This window comes from Loxodonta africana, chromosome 19, assembly GCF_030014295.1.
Source record: "Loxodonta africana isolate mLoxAfr1 chromosome 19, mLoxAfr1.hap2, whole genome shotgun sequence".
Lineage (NCBI taxonomy): Eukaryota > Metazoa > Chordata > Mammalia > Proboscidea > Elephantidae > Loxodonta > Loxodonta africana.
In genome coordinates, this window is record NC_087360.1 from 75,060,303 (window position 1) to 75,079,287 (window position 18,985).

The following is an 18,985-nucleotide window of genomic DNA, read 5'->3' on the forward strand; positions in this document are numbered from 1 at the left end:
AGTTAAAATTCATCATTCACGTTTTTTTAAATATCAGCGTACTATAAGTGCAAGTGAACTTCCTTAAAGAGTATCTGTTCCACCATGTGGCTGTCAAATATACTTAGCACTGAAAATTTAGAATGTTGGCCACAATCACCTACTCTAGCGGTCTTAGCCAAGGCATAAGACCAGAATAAGTAATGCAGGGAATACAAATTACAAAGGCGGTAACGTATGATCATTTACATATGGTATGATCTGCCTATGATACGATTTTCTACATGGAATATTCAGGGCAATCTGTAGAGAACTAATAGTAGAACAAATGTTAGACTTCAGAGGCTTTCCTAAATTCAAAGTGGGTATCTAAAAATCATTAGGACTTTTGTATACTAAATAATTTCGCAATTAAAAGAAAAATTCTAGTAAAGTTAAGTTTAAATTTAAGGAGTTTATTTGGTTTTAACAAAGATTCATGAATCAGGCAGTGTGGTCCCGTTTAAAATAGGAGGTACTCCTCCAAACAAAGAAAAATGACGTAGAAAACAAAACACAAAGCAAAGCACTTTTCATATACTTAGAGTGTTATTTTATCATACATTCAGGTCATGCAGGGAGCAAGATGTATAGGACACATAAAATCTAAGCCATTTCTGAGCACAAGCAGAAATGTTTGTAGATACCACTGAGGTCAGAGGTGATGGGGACTTCAGACGGGGTTCCCGGGGATGAAATCATCCAGGTTCCATTCCCGGCTCCATTCAAGTCTGGAGGATGAGGTACAGATTTAGATACATGTGTATATTCGAAGTTGACCAGACGACCATGGGCAATGGGTATGTATGGCTCAGTTAACTGTTAGCCTGTTCCCTTTGCCATCTTCTGACAGCCCTTTATTCTTCCTGTTTTATTTTCACCAAAGAATTAGTGGTCTTTATGACTGAGTGTGGAAACCCTGGTGGCGTAGTGGTTAAGTGCTACAGCTGCTGACCAAGAGGTCGGCAGTTCGAATCCGCCAAGTGCTCCTGGAAACTCTATGGGGCAGTTCTGCTCTGTCCTATGGGGTCGCTATGAGTCAGAATCGACTTGACGGCAGTGGGTTTTTATGACTGAATGTAAGAGGCAGGACAGACAAAGGAGAAGCCCACGGCAGTAGTTGCCACCAAGAGCTTCCATCTTCTGCAGTAATACCTAAAAAAAAAAGAGTCTGGAAATTCAAGTAGAAACTCTGGCTTTGTGGTAGATAATATATAAATTTGGGTGTTTAAAGTGTAAGGAAGGTAAGACTTTTTGAGGAATGTTTCTTAATATTATTTCCCCACTTTTGATAATTGATTAAAATGGATTCATTAACTATAAAAATATCTCATGGATCATGTGGGTGATCTTAATCATCTTTGTCATTAAGTTCGAAAGTGTTCCTTGGATTTGCGCAGGCTAATTTTCAAGTTGCTTCATTCAGTAATTTAACTTTACTAACAGTAAATTTTGAAACATACTATCTGGATGTACTTCTTTTTTTAGTGTACTTCTTTCAACGTGTTATTGGAAAATTAAAACTATTTCACTGTGCAAACATTGATACCATGCCAGATATTGTCGTCGAATGCTTCAGTTGACCAGAAAACTAATGTGACCTATGGTGTAATCTCCTCTCTGAATTAGACTCACATGACGTTAACGTACCTTTCATTATTCTGTCTTGAAGAAGAGCTCCCGAATTACTCTCTTGTAAGCCAGTAATAATCAGCATTGCTGTTTATTGAGTCTCTTCCTTCTTCAGGGTATGTTTTATAAACATGTTCTTTACAAAACTGTGCAAAAGGATTTGTGTAATCCACGTTTACAGGCAATGTAACCAAGGTTCAGAAACTCAATTTGCAGAAGCTCACAGAGCTGGAAAGTGATTGAACTGGTGTTTGGTCCCACACGCGTCTGACTGCAAAGGAACCGTGCACAAATCTGGGCCTCCCTAAATCTGGGCGCGTATCGCGTTTGTCGGATGTTTACCTCAGTGGATGCAGTGGGTTATTATGACTACAAATAAATGACTAAGAACGTTCATATGGTACATAAACGTTAACTACTTCAACAGATCAGTTTTCTTACACCCTTGGCTAAATCTTGCAGATTTATCTTTTTTTTTTTAGCAAACTTCTGTGCTTTATTTTTTTGTTCTTTGTACTTTGGATTCTTGAAAGCTAACTAACTTGGCATTGGCATCGGCATGTTAGACACTCTAACATTCACAGACGCGTCCTGTAGGATCTTGGCCAGCACGCCTGCTCCCCATGGACAGCCTTTTAGAAGTCAGTAACAGGCTGCAGGAAATAGTCACGCTTTCAGGTAGCAGGTTTTAAAATTCTACTCGGATGATAGATGTTGAATTAGAAAATAAAACAACAGGGTAATCCTGAAGCATGTTTCTGCATCTCTCTGTGTTCTTCTCATTAATATGGAGCTATCTGAATTTGTGCTAGTCTTTATTGTCTGTCGATGGCCCATGGAAGTTCTTTAAACAACGTGGTCAGATACACAATTTGAATCCCCTGTACCGTTTTCTGTCCCCACGTCACTACTTTTTTTTTAATACCGTTTTCTGTCCCCACGTCACTACCCAGTCTTGGTTTGTTTATAAAGAAAGACTGTTTTTAAGTGAAAAACCAGTTTGTTCGTTTCTAGTCCTTCTTGTCCTGTTACTTGAGATTTCCTTAAAAAGTTAAGAAGGTATCCAAAATGTTGATTTATTTATTCAGATTCTCAAACATTTTATCTGCCTAAAACAACTAAAATTCCATTTTTCTTTGGAAGTGTAACTATATAGTTTTGTTTTTTTTTTTAATTTTTGATAAGATACTGTCATGATTCCTAGGAACTGATGAAAGCCTTGGATTGCACAGTAAAAGGAAAACCCTGAAAAAGATCGATGAAATATACAACAGCAAACCACGTCAGTAATAAAAAAAAAAAGTTATGCAAAAGGAAGATTAATGAAAAAAATAGCCTGGCACAGAATCTCTGTCCCCATTCTGACTTAGTGTAGACTAAGCCTACGCACAAGTAGCAGTTGTGTCTTTTTGACATGAAACCTTTTTGAAAGTACTTCCCAAGGGACGTACATAGAATTTAGGAGCCTTTAGCTCACAGCTGACTGTGTCCTAAGGCTGGTGATTTTTTTTTCCATTCATGGCGTTACTCTCTGTGATGCATTAGTAGGAAAAGAATAAAGTGCATGCTGGGGAGAGGAAGGTGTTCATAGGGCATTAGAGTATGGGGTAGAGATTTGCAACTTCCTGACATAAAGGCACTAAGTATGCCTGTGATACAACATGCATAGATGTTTGAGCTTCCAAGTCAGAGCTTAAAAAACGATTTAAAAAAAAAAGGTAAAGGAGTACTCATAACTAAATCACTCTGATCTCTTCCTTTCTAAGGTAAAAAATCTTGATAACTGCTACTTATTGATGCTGGTCATTGATTAACCAAAAAATTAAACCTGTCGATGCTGAGTTGATTCTGACTCACAGTGACCCTCCAAGACAAAGTAGAAGTGCCCCAGAGATACGAACTGCCAGCCTTTGCTTAGCAGCTGAGCTCTTAACCACTGCACTACCTGGGCTCCAGTGACTGTTGAAGAAACCGAATATGCGTTATTGGTTGGCCCTGGTTTCATATTCCCCCCCGTCCCCACCCACACCCAATCACGCAGGATGAGGGACAGTAAGCATCCACCGTGACTTCTTTATGATGCATTAAAGCAGAATGGTCGAATAAATTATTGAACCACGCTGATCTGTAATTACAGGCAGTACAGGATAGATATATAGCAGTGTTGACTTGGAATTATCAAAATGAATTAAAATAGTATATTTTGTGGCCCATAATGCATATCTTCAGGGCAACTTGAAGGTCTGCATAGATGGCTGTCATTTCAGACCAGAAAATACTAGTGTGGTGAGTAGTAACATCCATCTCAAACATAAAGGAGAACATCCTAAAATCTGCTATTAAAGACATGAAAGATAAAACATCATTAGAAAATCTAATAACCCAGACTTTATTATCACAGTAAATCACAGTAGGATATAAGCTGTTTTCTGCCTTTTAACACTGATGGTCTGCATTGTAGGACGATTCACACACCCTAATGTTTCTTCTGTCTCAACGAAGTTATATCAGTTTAATTACTTAAGTTTTATGAAAAACCTATAAACTGAAGATTAGTACAAAATTTTCGCATTCACAGAAGGTTCTTTGGTACACAGTGCGGTTTATCAGTAAAAATGTATGTATTGGGACGATTCTAAACTACAAGACTTCTCATTTCAACAAACAGTCGAAAGAGCTTTTTTCTTCCAAATTTATTTCAGTAAAATTATATAGCTTTTTAATATCCTATAGATACCGTCTCTGTGGTTTATTATTTTGTTCTCCTTAAAAATGAGAAGTAATTGCTGACAATATTTTTTTCAGTGAAGTAACTCCTATTTATGGTGACCCTAAATAATTTTTTTACCAGGCAATTGAATCATTTGGTCTTTTGAAGACAGGTACGTCTATTTGCAAATAGGTGATTTTCATATGTAGCCATTTTTGTTTGCATTAGTAGTTGTGGCGACAGTGTAATGAAATGAACTCACGTGTTTAATTTAGAGCATACTGAATGAATCTAGCTCTGTAGAGAGAGGAGGCAATGGCCCCAGGAACTCAAGAAACACTTTAAAACTATTTGTATGTGGAATTTTTTTAGCGTTTGAATGCAGTTGCCTGAATCTTTTGCTTATTATAGATAGAACCCAGTGCCATTTTATTACAGATAGCCACAATTAAATAAGCCTTGCTGTGGAGACCGAGTACATGGAGTAACTGCTGAGCTTCGGCACTCTGTGCCATTGCGAATCTTGTTAGTCCAACTCAGTGGTGATTATAAATGTTGAAATAGCCATCGTTGATGTGTAATTGCTTTACATTCAATTAAGTCTTAAGTCTTAAGGGGGGTTTCTTGATAGCTGAAGTGCCCCTAAAGGTACTCCCCACCTTTGTTTCTTACAAATTCAGTATATAGGTTGAGTGAGGTGAAACAGTGATGGTTTTATATAACATAACCATGAGACCGAGCTTCAAAAAATTTGTTATAAACCATTTGTGGATAGTAGGAAATTAATAGTGTCTGCTTGTCTGATGTTACTCTGATCATTTACAACATTTGTTTATTAAGAAGAAATACATCATTAAAATATTTATAATTCAATAACATTATTGTATTTTAAGACATGGAATATACAGTGGAATTATAGAATATATTTAGAATTTTTTCTGGACAGCGAGCATTTAAATTCTCTTATCCGTTAACAGCTTGTTTACCACTCAACTAGTTAAGGGTGTCGTAACAAAATCAAACTTTGTGTTTTGCAGAAGAAAACTAAAGCTTTTGACCTCGTGTGTCAGAGTAGAACTGTGCTCCAAAGGGTTTTCAAAGGCTGATTTTTTGGAAGTAGATCCCCAGGATTTTGTTTTGAGGCACTTGTGGGTATACTTGAACTTTCAACCTTTTGCTTAGGAGCCAAGCGTGTTAACTCCATCAGCCACGGTCTCCAAAGAATCATACAAGATGTGTTTTCTTGAATATTGTATTGGAGACCCTGGCCAACACATTAATGTGTGGGTGTGCATATACATAAATTGCTTGCATTTCTATATGCCATCAACAAAAAAAAAAATGAAATTTAAAGATAGTCCATTTCCATATAACATCAAAAACACTCAAATGCCTATGAATCAGTCTAACGAAAGATACACTGAAAACCACCAAACATTATTGAAAGAAATTTTGAAAAGTCCTGAACAGATAGAGGGTGTAACATGTTCATAGTTTGGAAAACTCAGCATTTTAAATATGTTTATTTTTACCTGGAACAAAATCTCAGCAGCTTTTTTTGTTGTTGTTAAAATCAACAAGATTCTAAATTTCTTATGAAAAGGCAAAGCGCAAAGAATAGAATAGTCAACACAATATTGAATAACAGGAACAATGCTAGAGAATTGAAGAATTAATGGTGGAAACCAATGTCACAAAACAATATTTGTATTAATTGTTGAATGAGTAAATGTTCATCTATAGCACAATAAAAAAAGAATTAACACTGATGGAGATACCAAGATTTATTACAGACCTTCAATAATTAAGACTTGTGTTATTTCACAAAAATATATAGATCAATGAAATGGAGTTGGTAGTCTAGAAATAGACTGATGCTTATACAGTCATGTGGTTTATGACAAAAGTGGTCATGTATATACCTCTGGTTATATACAAAAAAAAAATTAACTCAAGATGAATTGAGAATCTAAATGTAAAATGTAAGATTAACTCTTTTAGAAGAAAACATAGCTATATATCTTCATGATTCCAGAATGGACACTGATTTCTTAAAACAGGATATAAGAAGTGGTAGCCATAATAGAGGAAATAACTGATAAACTGAAGAACATTCAAAATAGGAACTTCCACATGTCAAAAGGCACCATTAGGAAAACAATAAGAAAGGCAGGCCATCTGTTAGGTAAAGGTATTTGTCATATGTATATTTAATATCCAGAAATATCACGATCTTTTATGAACACTAAGAAAAAAGCAGATAATTGAATTTTATAAAAGTAGGCAAAAGACTTGCCAGCTACTTCAAAAAACAGCCGAAATTTCACTAAATATGTGAAAAGGTATTCAACTTCAGTGATGACCAGGAAAATACAAATTAGTTCTACTATATGACACTAGCATGTATCTACCTGTGCAGCTAAAATGAGCGCGCACACATGCGAATAGGTAATACCAAGAATCTGTGAACCAAGTGGAACTGTCGTACACTGCTGGTTGGGGTGTAAATTTGGTCCAGCCTCTTGGAAATGTGCTTGGTTTTATCTGCAAAAAGCTGAATATACACATACACTATGATTCAGCATTTTCCAGAAAATACTGTTACCCCTTCAGAGTGAATCTGGGTAGTGATTAGGAAGTGGCAAGAAGGGCTGCTACCTCTCTGCCAGTGTTCTGTTTCCTGATCTCAGTGATAGTTACATGGTGGTTCACTTTGTGACAAGTCATTGAGTGGTACCGTTACGAATCATGCCCTTTTTGTATGAATATTTTAGTTAAAACTAATTAAACGAACTGCAGCAATTGAAATTCCAGATTAATAAAAGCAACTAAGTGGACATTTCAGCTGTTAAAAACAAAAAAGAAAACATCAGTTAACACTTGTTTAGAGAAGAGCTTTTTTAATAAACCTGAGCTATTTTGTATTTTAGAAGTTAACGTTCATTCAGTATTTTGTTTGTTGTGAAAAGTGCCACAGTGATGTGAATAATTACAAGTACTGTAAATACATCTGTCAGTACTTCAGATGACTCAGCAGAGTGTACCGTGGTTAAGCCTGGCTTTATTTCCTGAGACAATTTCTTGGATTCTTGAGTAAATCATGTTTTAGGTGAGATTTAAAAAAAAAAAAAAAAAAAAATTCTCTAACAGACTGTAGTGTTGTTACTGCTATATAATTTTAAGATCTCAATTTTTTAGCGAATCTTGAGTATTTTTGTCTTATATTAGTAAAATTTGTGATATAGTAACATATATTTCCTTATGTATTAAATCACAAGAACCGTAGGTCTGATAACTAATGATGATTTTGTTGAGTATGAACTGTTTTGAGATTTTGACAGTAACTGTTGTGATATGAAAATATCTGCATTTCTCTCACTGAGAGAATCACAGGTAATTCTGATACTATTGTCGTCTGTCACCTGCCTTCATAATTGAAGGAAATTATAAATTTTAATTATGTTGTTGTTGCTAGTTGCCATGGAGTGTGTTCTGACTCCTGGTGACCTTATGCATAACAGAATGAAATGTGGCCTGGTGCTGCGCCGTCCTCCTGATCGCTGGTGTATCTGGGTCCCCTCTGGCTATTGTGTTAGTCCATTCCATTAAAGATTGGTCTTTCCTGATGACTTGTCCAAAGTAAGTAAGCTGAAGTCTCGTCATCCTCACTAAGGGACATCCTGGTTGTATTTCATCTAAGACTGATTTGTTTGGTCTTCTGGCAGTCCACGGTATATTTGGTATTTATTCTTCACCAGTACTGTAGTTCAAATGCATCAGTTCTTCTTCAGTCTTCCTTTTTCAGTATCAAACTTTCCCATACATATGAAGTGACTGAAAAGACCATGGCTTGAGTTAGGCACACAGTCATCAACATGACATCGTTGCTTTTTAAACTTTAAACAGGCGTTTTGTACAATGCAGTACATCATTGATGTCTTGACTGCTGCTTCCATGGACATTGATGGTTGACCCAAATAGAATGGAATCATTGACAGCTTCAGTTTTTAAAAAAATTTGCAGAACTTTAGTTATAGGTTAGTGAAAATAAAGATTTGTTTTTATCCTCTTCAAGTGCCCAGAACCTCTTTCACCACTGCATTCTCTGCACGGACTGTGTGGGGCTTGCGTATCGCTGCGTTACTTGAACTGTTTCTGCCCTTATCTAAGACTAGCACCCCCTCCTGCCCATGTACTAGGTAGCATTTCTTCTCACCTCTTCAGTGGCAGTACTCCAACCATTTTCCCTTCTTCCAATATCGTCGTTAAGGTTTCCCTTACTATTGAATCATTCCCAGTATTAATACAATCGTCCTGTGATTCATCCTTAAAGAGATGTAACACCACTGTCCTTTTCAGGTGTTATTCTATTTTTGTCACGCTCTTTATAGCAAACTTCTTGAAATGGTTGTGTATGTTGTTTCATTCTTTTTAAAAAGGATTTTGCCCCACTAGTCCATTGAAAATGCTCTTGTCAAGGGCACAAGTAGTTTCCAGGGAGCTAAATTCAAGTTTTAGTTGTAGATCTTAGTATTATGGATTTCTCATCAGTGTTGACACAGCTAATCTTTTCATCCCCACAAATTCACTTTCTTTACTTGTCTTCCAGTGTGCAACACTTTCCTATATTCTGTTTTCTTCTCCAGCTGCTCTTCCTTAATCTCCTTTGCTTTTTATTTTTGTCTCCTGCACCTCTTAATTTTGGAGTGACTGGAGGGTTCACTTCTTGGTCTGCTTCTCTACTCTGTGTACATTTAATTCCTTGGTGGTCTCATCCAGTTTTAAGGGTTTAAATATTGCAGAAGCACCACTGACTTCCAGATTTTGTCCCGGGGCCAGCTCTTCCCCTGAACTTCAGACTAATAAACTCAGTTGCCTGTGCTGTGTCTCTGTTTGGAATTATATCAGGCATCTCAAAATTATATCAGGTATAAAAATGAAGCTCCTCATGTTGGTCCCCAAATGTAATTCTCATATAGCCTTTGGAATTCTTAGTTAAGGGCAACTTTATTGTTCAGGTAAAAAGCCTTGTAGCCTTCCTTTACCACTTCTTTTCTCTCATACCCACATCTCATCCTTCTGAAAATTCCATTGACTTTTCCTCCAAAGTATGTCCCAATTCTAGTTCTCACCAGACCTACCGCCTTTGTTTAAGCTCTATTTATTTTGTAATTCACGTCTTCAAATAGCCTTTTAGCCATGTTTTAGGTTCCACCTTTGCCCACCCTATAGTCTGTTTTCAAAATTGCAGCCCATATGGCTCATAAGAGATCAGTCTCCTAATTATTTCACCCATCTTACCTATTTCTCCTCCTCTTAGTCACGGCCCTTCAACTATACTGGCTTCTTTATCTAGAGCATGCCAGACAGACATTCTCCTTCAGTAGGGCCTGTTGCACTGACTGTTCCCCCTGCGTGGGACACTGTTTCCCCAGATATTTACGTGGCTTGCTGTCCTCCTCCAGATCTGTGCTGTCAGCCCATCTTCTTGGGGAGGCCCCTCCTAACTACTGTAATAAACATTGCAACCCCCCTTCATTTCCCCTTTCCTGCTTTAGTTTTCTTCAGAGGACATATCATCCATTATATAATTTATTTTTTAACTCTTTTATTGTCTGTTTTCCCCTATAGAACATAAATTCCATGATGGCAGTTTTCCCCTTTATTTTGGCTCATTATTTTATCTCCAGCTTCTAAAACAATTCTTCAGCATATGGTAGACCCTCAGTGAATACAAGTTGAATAAATGAATATGAAAAATATTTTTCATGATTCAGGGTACACATTAGTTATTCAGGACTTCCAGCTGAGGGCAGAGCCATCTTTATCTTATTGTTATATCCCCAGTAAAATAGCTATCATAGAGTAGATCCTCAGTAAATAATTGGCAAATGAATAAGTAAACAGAAACTACTTCATGAGCTAACCCTCAGGTAGGAGTAAGCAGTGTTGATGAGATGTAGGCGTTGCCATCATGGGTATGGAGGGGCTTTTGGGAACTGAGAAGAGGGCCTTCATGGAGCAGGCAGTGCCAGTTATGGGGTGGTGGGACATGGTGCTATTTAGAAGTGTAAGACCAAATTGCAGAGAGCTTTGGAATAACAGTAAATAATACCCAAAACAAAACAAAACAAAGTTGTTGTGGAGTCAGTTCCAAGTCACGGCAAACACCATGCGTGTCGGAGCAGAGCTGTGAGCTGTAGCGTTTTCAGTGGCCGATGCTTTGGAAATAGATTGCCAGGCCTCTTTGAGGTACTTCAGAGTACATTCGAACCACCAACTTTCTGGTTAGTAGTGAAGCACTTAACCATTTGTGCCACTCAGGGACTCCAGATAATATTTATTGAGATTATACTGTGTATCATATACAATTTTAAGTCTTTTACATGGATTAATTTACTTAGAACCGCCACAGCTTAAAAGGATTGATACCAGTATTATCCCAGTACTATAGATAGGAAACTGAAGCCTGGAGGTGAGCTTTTCCAGGGTGGTACAGATGCTGAAGACAGGCCCGGAAGCCAAGCGTTCTGACTTAAGAGCCTGCTTTCTTATTAACTGTTACGATACACTGCCAAGCAAAGCACTTTAAGTATACCAATGGTAGGCCTTAAAGAGCTTGAAAGGTTCTTGGGCATGCATTACAATTTTTGAAATGTTTTTGTCTTTTAAGTATTTTGGTATCCTAAGTGAGTAGCTAAATTAATTTGAGAGAGGGACACTTAGACTTTTCTGGCAGTTTTGTATTAGGTCTTTCCCTAGCGTTTGACAGTAGCTGACCACCATTCCTTCTATCCTTGGCTTTTGTTATAGTACAGTACTTTCATAATTTCCTTCTTAATTCTCTGACTTCTCTGTCCTAGTTTTCTTTGCAGGCTCGTGTTCATTAACTAGCTGTATTTATCATGGTTCTTCCCTAGGCTGCCTTTTCTTCTCACCCTACCTACTCTTCTTGAGCGGTTTTCATCCATTCCCACGACCTCAGTAACCACCTCTGTGCTGAGGACTCTCAAATCTATAGCTTTTACCCAGACCTCTGTCGTTACATCATATATGAAAACGTCTCTGGGAAGCCTCACCACCCAAAGATGTTTTGATAGGAATGCTTTGAAAGCACATTAGAGTCAAACCATTCAGAACTGAACTCCGTTTCTTTTGGCCCCACTTCCGTTCACTCTCTTGTGCTTCTGCCCTGTTCTGTATCTTGTTGGTGGCAACAAAGACTACCTTTGTTGCCCAAATCAGATACCAGAAACACGGGAGTCAATTTTGATTCTTTATTTTCCCATCATATCCAGTCAATAAACCAATCACCAAGGCCTATTGGGAAGCCTTGGTGGCGCCGTGGTTAAGAGCTACGTCTGATAACCAAAAGGTCGACAGTTCAAGTCCACCAGGTGTTCCTTGGGAAACCCTATGGGGCAGTTCTACTCCGTCCCATAGGGTCACTGTGAGTTGGAATTGACTCTATGGCAGCCTTTTTTTTTTTTCCCCCAAGGCCTATTGACTCCACCTCTTAAATATTTCTCTTGTATGTCTACATCTCTTAATTCTTACTACTTCCATAGGTCAGAACAGTAGTTTCTTGTGTATTTATACATTAGCCTCCAAACTGATTTCTATGCTTCAAGTTTTACTTTTTCCCATCCTTTACAATCTTCCCACTCCGGGCTCCACTATAAGGGCTAAGTTCCTCCAAAATAGAATTCAGATATTTTGGGGTGTCTATAGAGAACACGGAAACCCTGATGGTGTAGTGGTTAAGTGCTGCGGCTTTTAACCAAAAGATTGGCAGTTCGAATCCAACAGGCACTCCTTGGAAACTCTATGGGGCAGTTCTAGTCTGTCCTATAGAGTTGCCATGAGTGGGAGTCTACTCGAAGGTGACGGGTTATTAAGAACAAAGCAGTCATTAGGTGTTGCAAATGGTTAAGTGGCTACAAACTAAAAGGTTAACAATTTGAATTCAGAGGTGCTTCAGAAAAAAAGGCCGTTCTGCTGCTAACTGAAAGGTTGGCAGTTCAAACCCACCAGTCTGCTGGAGAAAGATGTGGCAGTTCTGCTCTCTCTGCCCTGTGGGGCCACTAGGAGTTGGGATTGACTTGATGGCAGTGGGTTTGGTTTTGGTTTTATAGCAAAAATAACCAGCTTTAATATACTCGGTAAATTCAGTGGTGTGATACTCCTGTGAATTAGGTCTAGAATTTATTTCTCTCGTACAACAATTACATGTTTTTAATGATTTTTAGATGGTGAATCACTCTAATCTCTGAGCTTACCCTTGGTCTTACATTCTTGTATACTTCTAAATTTAAAGTGCATAGATTTTATAAAATCCTGACTTTAGGAAAATATCCTAACCTAGGATAAATCTGTACAGGCTCAGTGTGGCTTTTAAGAAATCTGTATTAATATCAGAGTTATTCTGAAAAAAGAAAGGCAGGGAGATTCGGATTACCCTCTCTAAACGCGTTGTATCATTTTCATTCTCTGTTGAAACACCGTAGCTCCCAAGCAGTTCTAGAACGGGATCCAAATTAATTCTCTGGACTCAGAGATCCTCCATAATCTGTTCCATCTTTCTCTTACTGTTTTGTATCCCCTCTTTCCGTTTGCACCCTGTGCATACGTGGGTTTAGAACCCAGTCTTGCCCTGAGCCTTTGCTGGCACTAGAAGTCTCAATCTCAGACACCTGCAGGAAGCTGGCGGCTAAATTAAAGAGTCAGTTGGACAAGATAAAGGGTAGTAGGATGTGCTGGTACTGCTTTAACCCAAAAAACACATCCCAATCTGAAGGCGTTCTATTTCATAAGTTTAAAAATACTAGGTGATTTAAGCAAAGCGTGCGTACACAGAAGTCACAGTGCGTGCCTCTGGCCCCGGGTTCGTCCTGTCGTCGTCCCTGCAATACCTGTATCTTCAAGGTGAGTTTTCCAAGTACAGCCTTTTCTGATAGATAACAGCAGGCATAGGACCTCTGAGTTTACTCCTTTTTTGTGATTTCTTCCATCTCTGAACATCCGAATTTGCTGTATCATCTTCTTTGCTGAAAGCATTTCTCTAGGGAACTGAGTACTGTAACCCAAGGATGTAGGATTTCAGTGATTCAAGGTGATATAGAAATGAAGTTTAGAAGATCTAGAAGATAGTTGTGTGTCCTTTAAACCGTCACTAAAACACCAAGTGTCTAACGTATGCTTTTGACTGGCTCTGATGAGCTCAGAGTCTCAGATTATCGCCATATCAGATGCTTCCCATATGTTACCAATTTAGTTATCAACATATTCTTGAACATAGATTATATCCTTGTTTTATAGATACAAAATCTGAGATGCAGGAAGAATAAGTAACTTACCTAGAGTCCGCCATAGTTAATAAGTGAAAAAAATTTTTAACGGGTGAGCTGATATATAATTTTTAAAAGGTAGTTTCAGGACCGTTATTTTTGAAAAATATGATATTCTGGTTTTCTTTTGTTTACATATTGTTTAACACCGAACCCTCTTTTTCAGTGTATAGTCTTTGCTATGACTTCTGGCCAGATGTGGAATCATATCCGTGGGCCTCCATATGCTCATAAGAACCCTCACAATGGACAAGTGGTAAGTGTACGTCGTAAGCATCAGTTCTCCGAGCCTTAATTTTGTTTAATATTGGAATCATGAATTGTGTTTCTTACTCAGTAAGAAAGGGTTCTTTTTGTAGATCAGTATAGATACTTACCGCGTCTGCCGCTTAGGTGCACGCGTGCACACACCGCAGACGTGCTGGCCTGTAGTAGGCTGGGGACCGCGCGCACACACCACAGACGTGCTGGCCTTCAGTAGGCTGGGGACCACGTGCACACACTGCAGACGTGCTGGCCTGTGGTAGCCTGGGGACCGCGTGCACACACCGCAGACGTGCTGGCCTTCAGTAGGCCGGGGACCGCGTGCACACACCACAGACGTGCTGGCCTGTGGTAGGCCGGGGACCACGTGCACACACCGCAGACGTGCTGGCCTGTAGTAGGCTGGGGACCGCGTGCACACACCGCAGACGTGCTGGCCTTCAGTAGGCTGGGGACCGCGTGCACACGCCACAGACGGGTTGGCCTGTAGTAGGCTGGGAACCGCGTGCACACGCCGCAGACGTGCCGGCCTGTGGTAGGCTGGGGAGCGCGTGCACACGCCGCAGACGTGCCGGCCTGTGGTAGGCTGGGGAGCGCGTGCACACGCCGCGGACGTGCCGGCCTGTGGTAGGCTGGGGAGCGCGTGCACACGCCGCGGACGTGCCGGCCTGTGGTAGGCTGGGGAGCGCGTGCACACGCCGCGGACGTGCCGGCCTGTGGTAGGCTGGGGAGCGCGTGCACACGCCGCGGACGTGCCGGCCTGTGGTAGGCTGGGGAGCGCGTGCACACGCCGCGGGCGTGCCGGCCTGTGGTAGGCTGGGGAGCGCGTGCACACGCCGCGGACGTGCCGGCCTGTGGTAGGCTGGGGAGCGCGTGCACACGCCGCGGACGTGCCGGCCTGTGGTAGGCTGGGGAGCGCGTGCACACGCCGCGGACGTGCCGGCCTGTGGTAGGCTGGGGAGCGCGTGCACACGCCGCGGACGTGCCGGCCTGTGGTAGGCTGGGGAGCGCGTGCACACGCCGCGGACGTGCCGGCCTGTGGTAGGCTGGGGAGCGCGTGCACACGCCGCGGACGTGCCGGCCTGTGGTAGGCTGGGGAGCGCGTGCACACGCCGCGGACGTGCCGGCCTGTGGTAGGCTGGGGAGCGCGTGCACACGCCGCGGACGTGCCGGCCTGTGGTAGGCTGGGGACCGCGTGCACACGCCGCGGACGTGCCGGCCTGTGGTAGGCTGGGGACCGCGTGCACACGCCGCGGACGTGCCGGCCTGTGGTAGGCTGGGGACCGCGTTAGTGTCCATTTTATTCGTCACGTACACACGCGCGCACTCGTTTTTCCTCTTTGTATTCTGCTGTGGCAGTAACGTGTAATGACACGAGAGGAAATAGTTTGTGGCCAGTGGTAAAATTAATTTACCACAGAAGAAATTAAAATATTAAGAACCCTGTCAGTCATTATATTAGAACATTAGGAACTGTTTAAGCCACACCATTAAAACACCACTGATGTTAAAGGAGCCGCCGAGTTCACGTGAGTCGCTGCCGCCGAATTCACGTGACTTGATTTGTTGTCTTCCCTTTCCTTTTGGTGGTTAGGAAGTATGGTGGTAGGTTATCATCACAAAATACCCTCCTCGAGGTTGCTGTTAGGTTGGCAAAGATTAATAAAAGATTGAAAATATGCTTTTTAAAAAAAACTTTTTAGAAAATATGCAGATGTTGAGAGAGTAGTATAATGATCCCTCCCCCACATACCTACAGCAAATTCGATCACGGACCAGCTTTCTCAGTTGTCAGCTCATAAGCAGTCTTGTTTGACTTATTCCCCAATCCAGTTATCATTTCATACATAAATATTTTGGTAGGTATCCCTAGAAGATAAGCTCTTATTTTATAAAACATCACCACAATGCCATTGTTACACCTTAATTTCTAAAAAAAAAAAAAAAAAAAGTGTTTCTGACTGGAATAAAATTACTGTGTGACAAAATATGTTATAAATTTTTAAGCTGATGACACTTCATTGCTTACAGTGTTTCAAATATCTTCAATATTAAAGAAAGCTAACAGGTTCTTCTCCCTGCATTGTTTGTGACTTTGTCTGGACTTCCTTCTGGAACTGTAATGTAGGGATATAATTCACTTCATTTGTTGTCTGTTAGCTGACTGCCCAATCAGGTTTTAGGGGCTAGTGGCGGAATTGTGGTCATTGATACCACATGATGACCAGTTTGGTCTCATATTTTTGTGAACATTTTCCTATTGCTCTCATAGATGGCAAGAGTAGAAAGTCAAGAGTAGATTCTGGGTAATCATCTGACTTAATAATCCAGATGTGGTTTGACTATGTCTACATATTGTTACATTATATAGAGGAAAACGTTATTTCACAGTGCCTTTAGGTTTTAATATTCAAAATTAAATTGTTACAAAGGAAATAAGGACAGCACAGTAAATTGTCCCCTTACTTTGAAGTCTTCAGACAGCTGCAGTCTTCTCAATGAATCCTTTTCTGACCCCCTTCTTCTCATCCTCCTCCCACCCCACACTCTCCTGTTATCTCTTCTCCGTAGCACTAACCACCTAGTATCTTCATTATAAGTTATAATACTTTATATACTTATTTTGCATTTTGTTTATCTACCTTTGCCATTACCCCACTAGGATATGAGCTCCAGGCAGCATGGGTTCTTACCTGTTTTGTTACTGATGTGTTCCTACTACATAGAGAAGGTCCTGACATTGACAGTCGTGTAATAAAAACTTTTCTAATGAACCAGTAATAATAGGTTATTTTGTTATATTCATAATATAAAACCTAATGTTTGGACAAGTAGATGTAGACAAAAAGGTGATCATTATTTTATTGATAATACTTAAAAGTGTATACTTAGGAAATCTCATAAATTTTGTTTATTCCTGCCTGTTAATACTCTTCTGAAAGAGTATTCTTTAAGTAGAAAATTAATATATTAAAGCCATACTTTCTATTTTTGTTTATGATTTGTTAAAGTATATGATAAATGGATCAACATTCTTATGCAATGTCTTGGTACATCACTGTATTCTCTATGGTCTTACCATTTCAACCAGTTGACTAATTCACAGGCCTGTAATTCCATCACCTGTGGTTTCCTGGAGTAAGCTCCAAAGAAGCTGTGCCTGTTAACAACAGCAACAATGATGATGCCATCTGCTGATTGCTGAGTGCGTTCCAGGCACTTGGCTTCCTAGATTAAAATTTTAGGCCACTAGACGAGTATTTCTGAAGCATAGCTTGATTACAGCTATAATGTTGATCTGTGTGGAGATCAGTTAACAGTGAAGTTAGAAATCCTAAGCAACTCTCCATTTCCTGTCCATCATAATCTCTGTTCTCAACCTTAAACCTCTACTACTTTGCAAAGAGAGCTCAGTGTTACCCAATTTTGTCTGTTCGTTGTTCCCTGAATATATGTTTTATTTTGCTGCTTCAATTCCTGGAATGTCCTCGAATTCTAGCAAATCACACCCGTCCTCTGTCTGTCCTTCCTCTGCGATGTATTCCTTATTAACTTCCATTAGAAGTTCTCCCTTCTTCCCTTTCATACGTATAAACATGTAGTTTGTCCATTTATGTATCATATGCATTCTTTTAGGTTAATAATTTTTGAGTTTTTGTGTATCTCATATCAGTCAAATCTTGAACATAGAGTTTCTCTTGAGCATAGTTCTCATCTTTACAACTTTTACATGTAACAGGTCCTCAATAAATGTTTTATTAAATGATTATAATGAATTCTTATTAGGATTTTATTGTCTTAAGTTCTTTTCTCAATTCTCTTTTTAAATTATTTGCTGACTAGTCAGAGGAATAATAGGATCAACATAAAGCAATCAGTAACCTTAATATGCGCATAACATTTATTTTTAAGACAGAGATTAGAGAGGTTTTCGCTAATAACTTAGAATTTTTGTGTGTGTGTTTTGTTTTTTAATTTCTTCACACCCTTTTTGCTTTAAGTGGTCAGCTGCTAACCGAAAGATTGGGGGTTTGAACCCACCAGCTGCTCCAGGGCACAAAGATGTGGCAGTCTGCTTCCGTAAAGATTGCAGCCTTGGAAACCCCGCGGGGCAGTCCTACTCTGTCCTATAAAGTTGCTATGAGTCAGAATCGATTCAACTGCAACGGGTTTTATATGTCTTGTAAACATCCCTACAGAAAAGGTGATAAAAAATGTATACAAATTTAAGATCTATCTGAAGTAATTTTAATCTTATTACACATTTTAACAGTCCATGTATAGATGGATAGATAACATGTTCCCCTATACCATGTTTTTGATATTCTGTCAAGAGGGCCTGTGTTTCAAATTTTATTTTCTAGAAGTGGTTGTAGAACAGTCTGAGCCATTCATGCCTACTGCCTCATTCACCTCCCAATCCCCAGTACACACCTGAGGAAAGGCTGGTCTGAATGGCGTATAGTTTGTGGCAACCGACAGAATCCACGTGTAGTAAACCTGTGTCAGCTCTGAACTTCTGATTCTGGCTTTCATAGCCCAGTTTTCTAACTGGATGAGCTAACTGGACTAATGAAAGACTGTGGAGTGCATTGTTGGGTCTTAATGTAGATATTACCCGAAAACCAAACCCAACCCATTGCCCATGAGTCGATTCCGACTCATTGCAGCCCTCTAGGACAGAGTAGAAGTGCCCCAAAGAGTTTCTAAGGAGTGGCTGGTGGATTCAAACTGTGAACCTTTTGGTTAGCAGCTGGGCTCTTAACCACTGCACCGCCAGGGCTCCTTAATGGTACTCAAGGAAAGAAATTGCCAGCCAAGGGTTTTATAATTACCTTTTCCTTCAAATAATTTAGCTATTGAAAAATCAAAAAATTAAGGTTGGTGACTCTGTTCACAGTTTCATATATTAATTGTGGAATAAAATATTTCTAGAAGAACCTGAAAGTGTTAGCAACGAAAGTTTCACTGTGCTGAACTGGAATGTAAATGAGCCCAGAGAATGTAAAGAAAA

General features: G+C 39.9%; 1 protein-coding gene across 6 annotated transcripts in view; it reads left to right on the plus strand.

Moving 5' to 3' along the window:
• The window catches only part of TUSC3 (tumor suppressor candidate 3), a 151,272-nt gene that overhangs the window by 69,443 nt on the left and 62,844 nt on the right, over positions 1 to 18,985 (plus strand). For 5 of the 6 annotated variants that reach the window (XM_023551161.2, XM_010592493.3, XM_010592494.2 and 2 more), the window contains exon 6: positions 13,874 to 13,963. The exons of the other annotated variant lie outside the window; for it this stretch is intronic. In XM_023551161.2, coding sequence (XP_023406929.1) covers positions 13,874 to 13,963 — 90 coding nt within the window. The remainder of the gene's footprint in view (positions 1 to 13,873; positions 13,964 to 18,985) is intronic. 6 annotated transcript variants of the gene reach the window in all.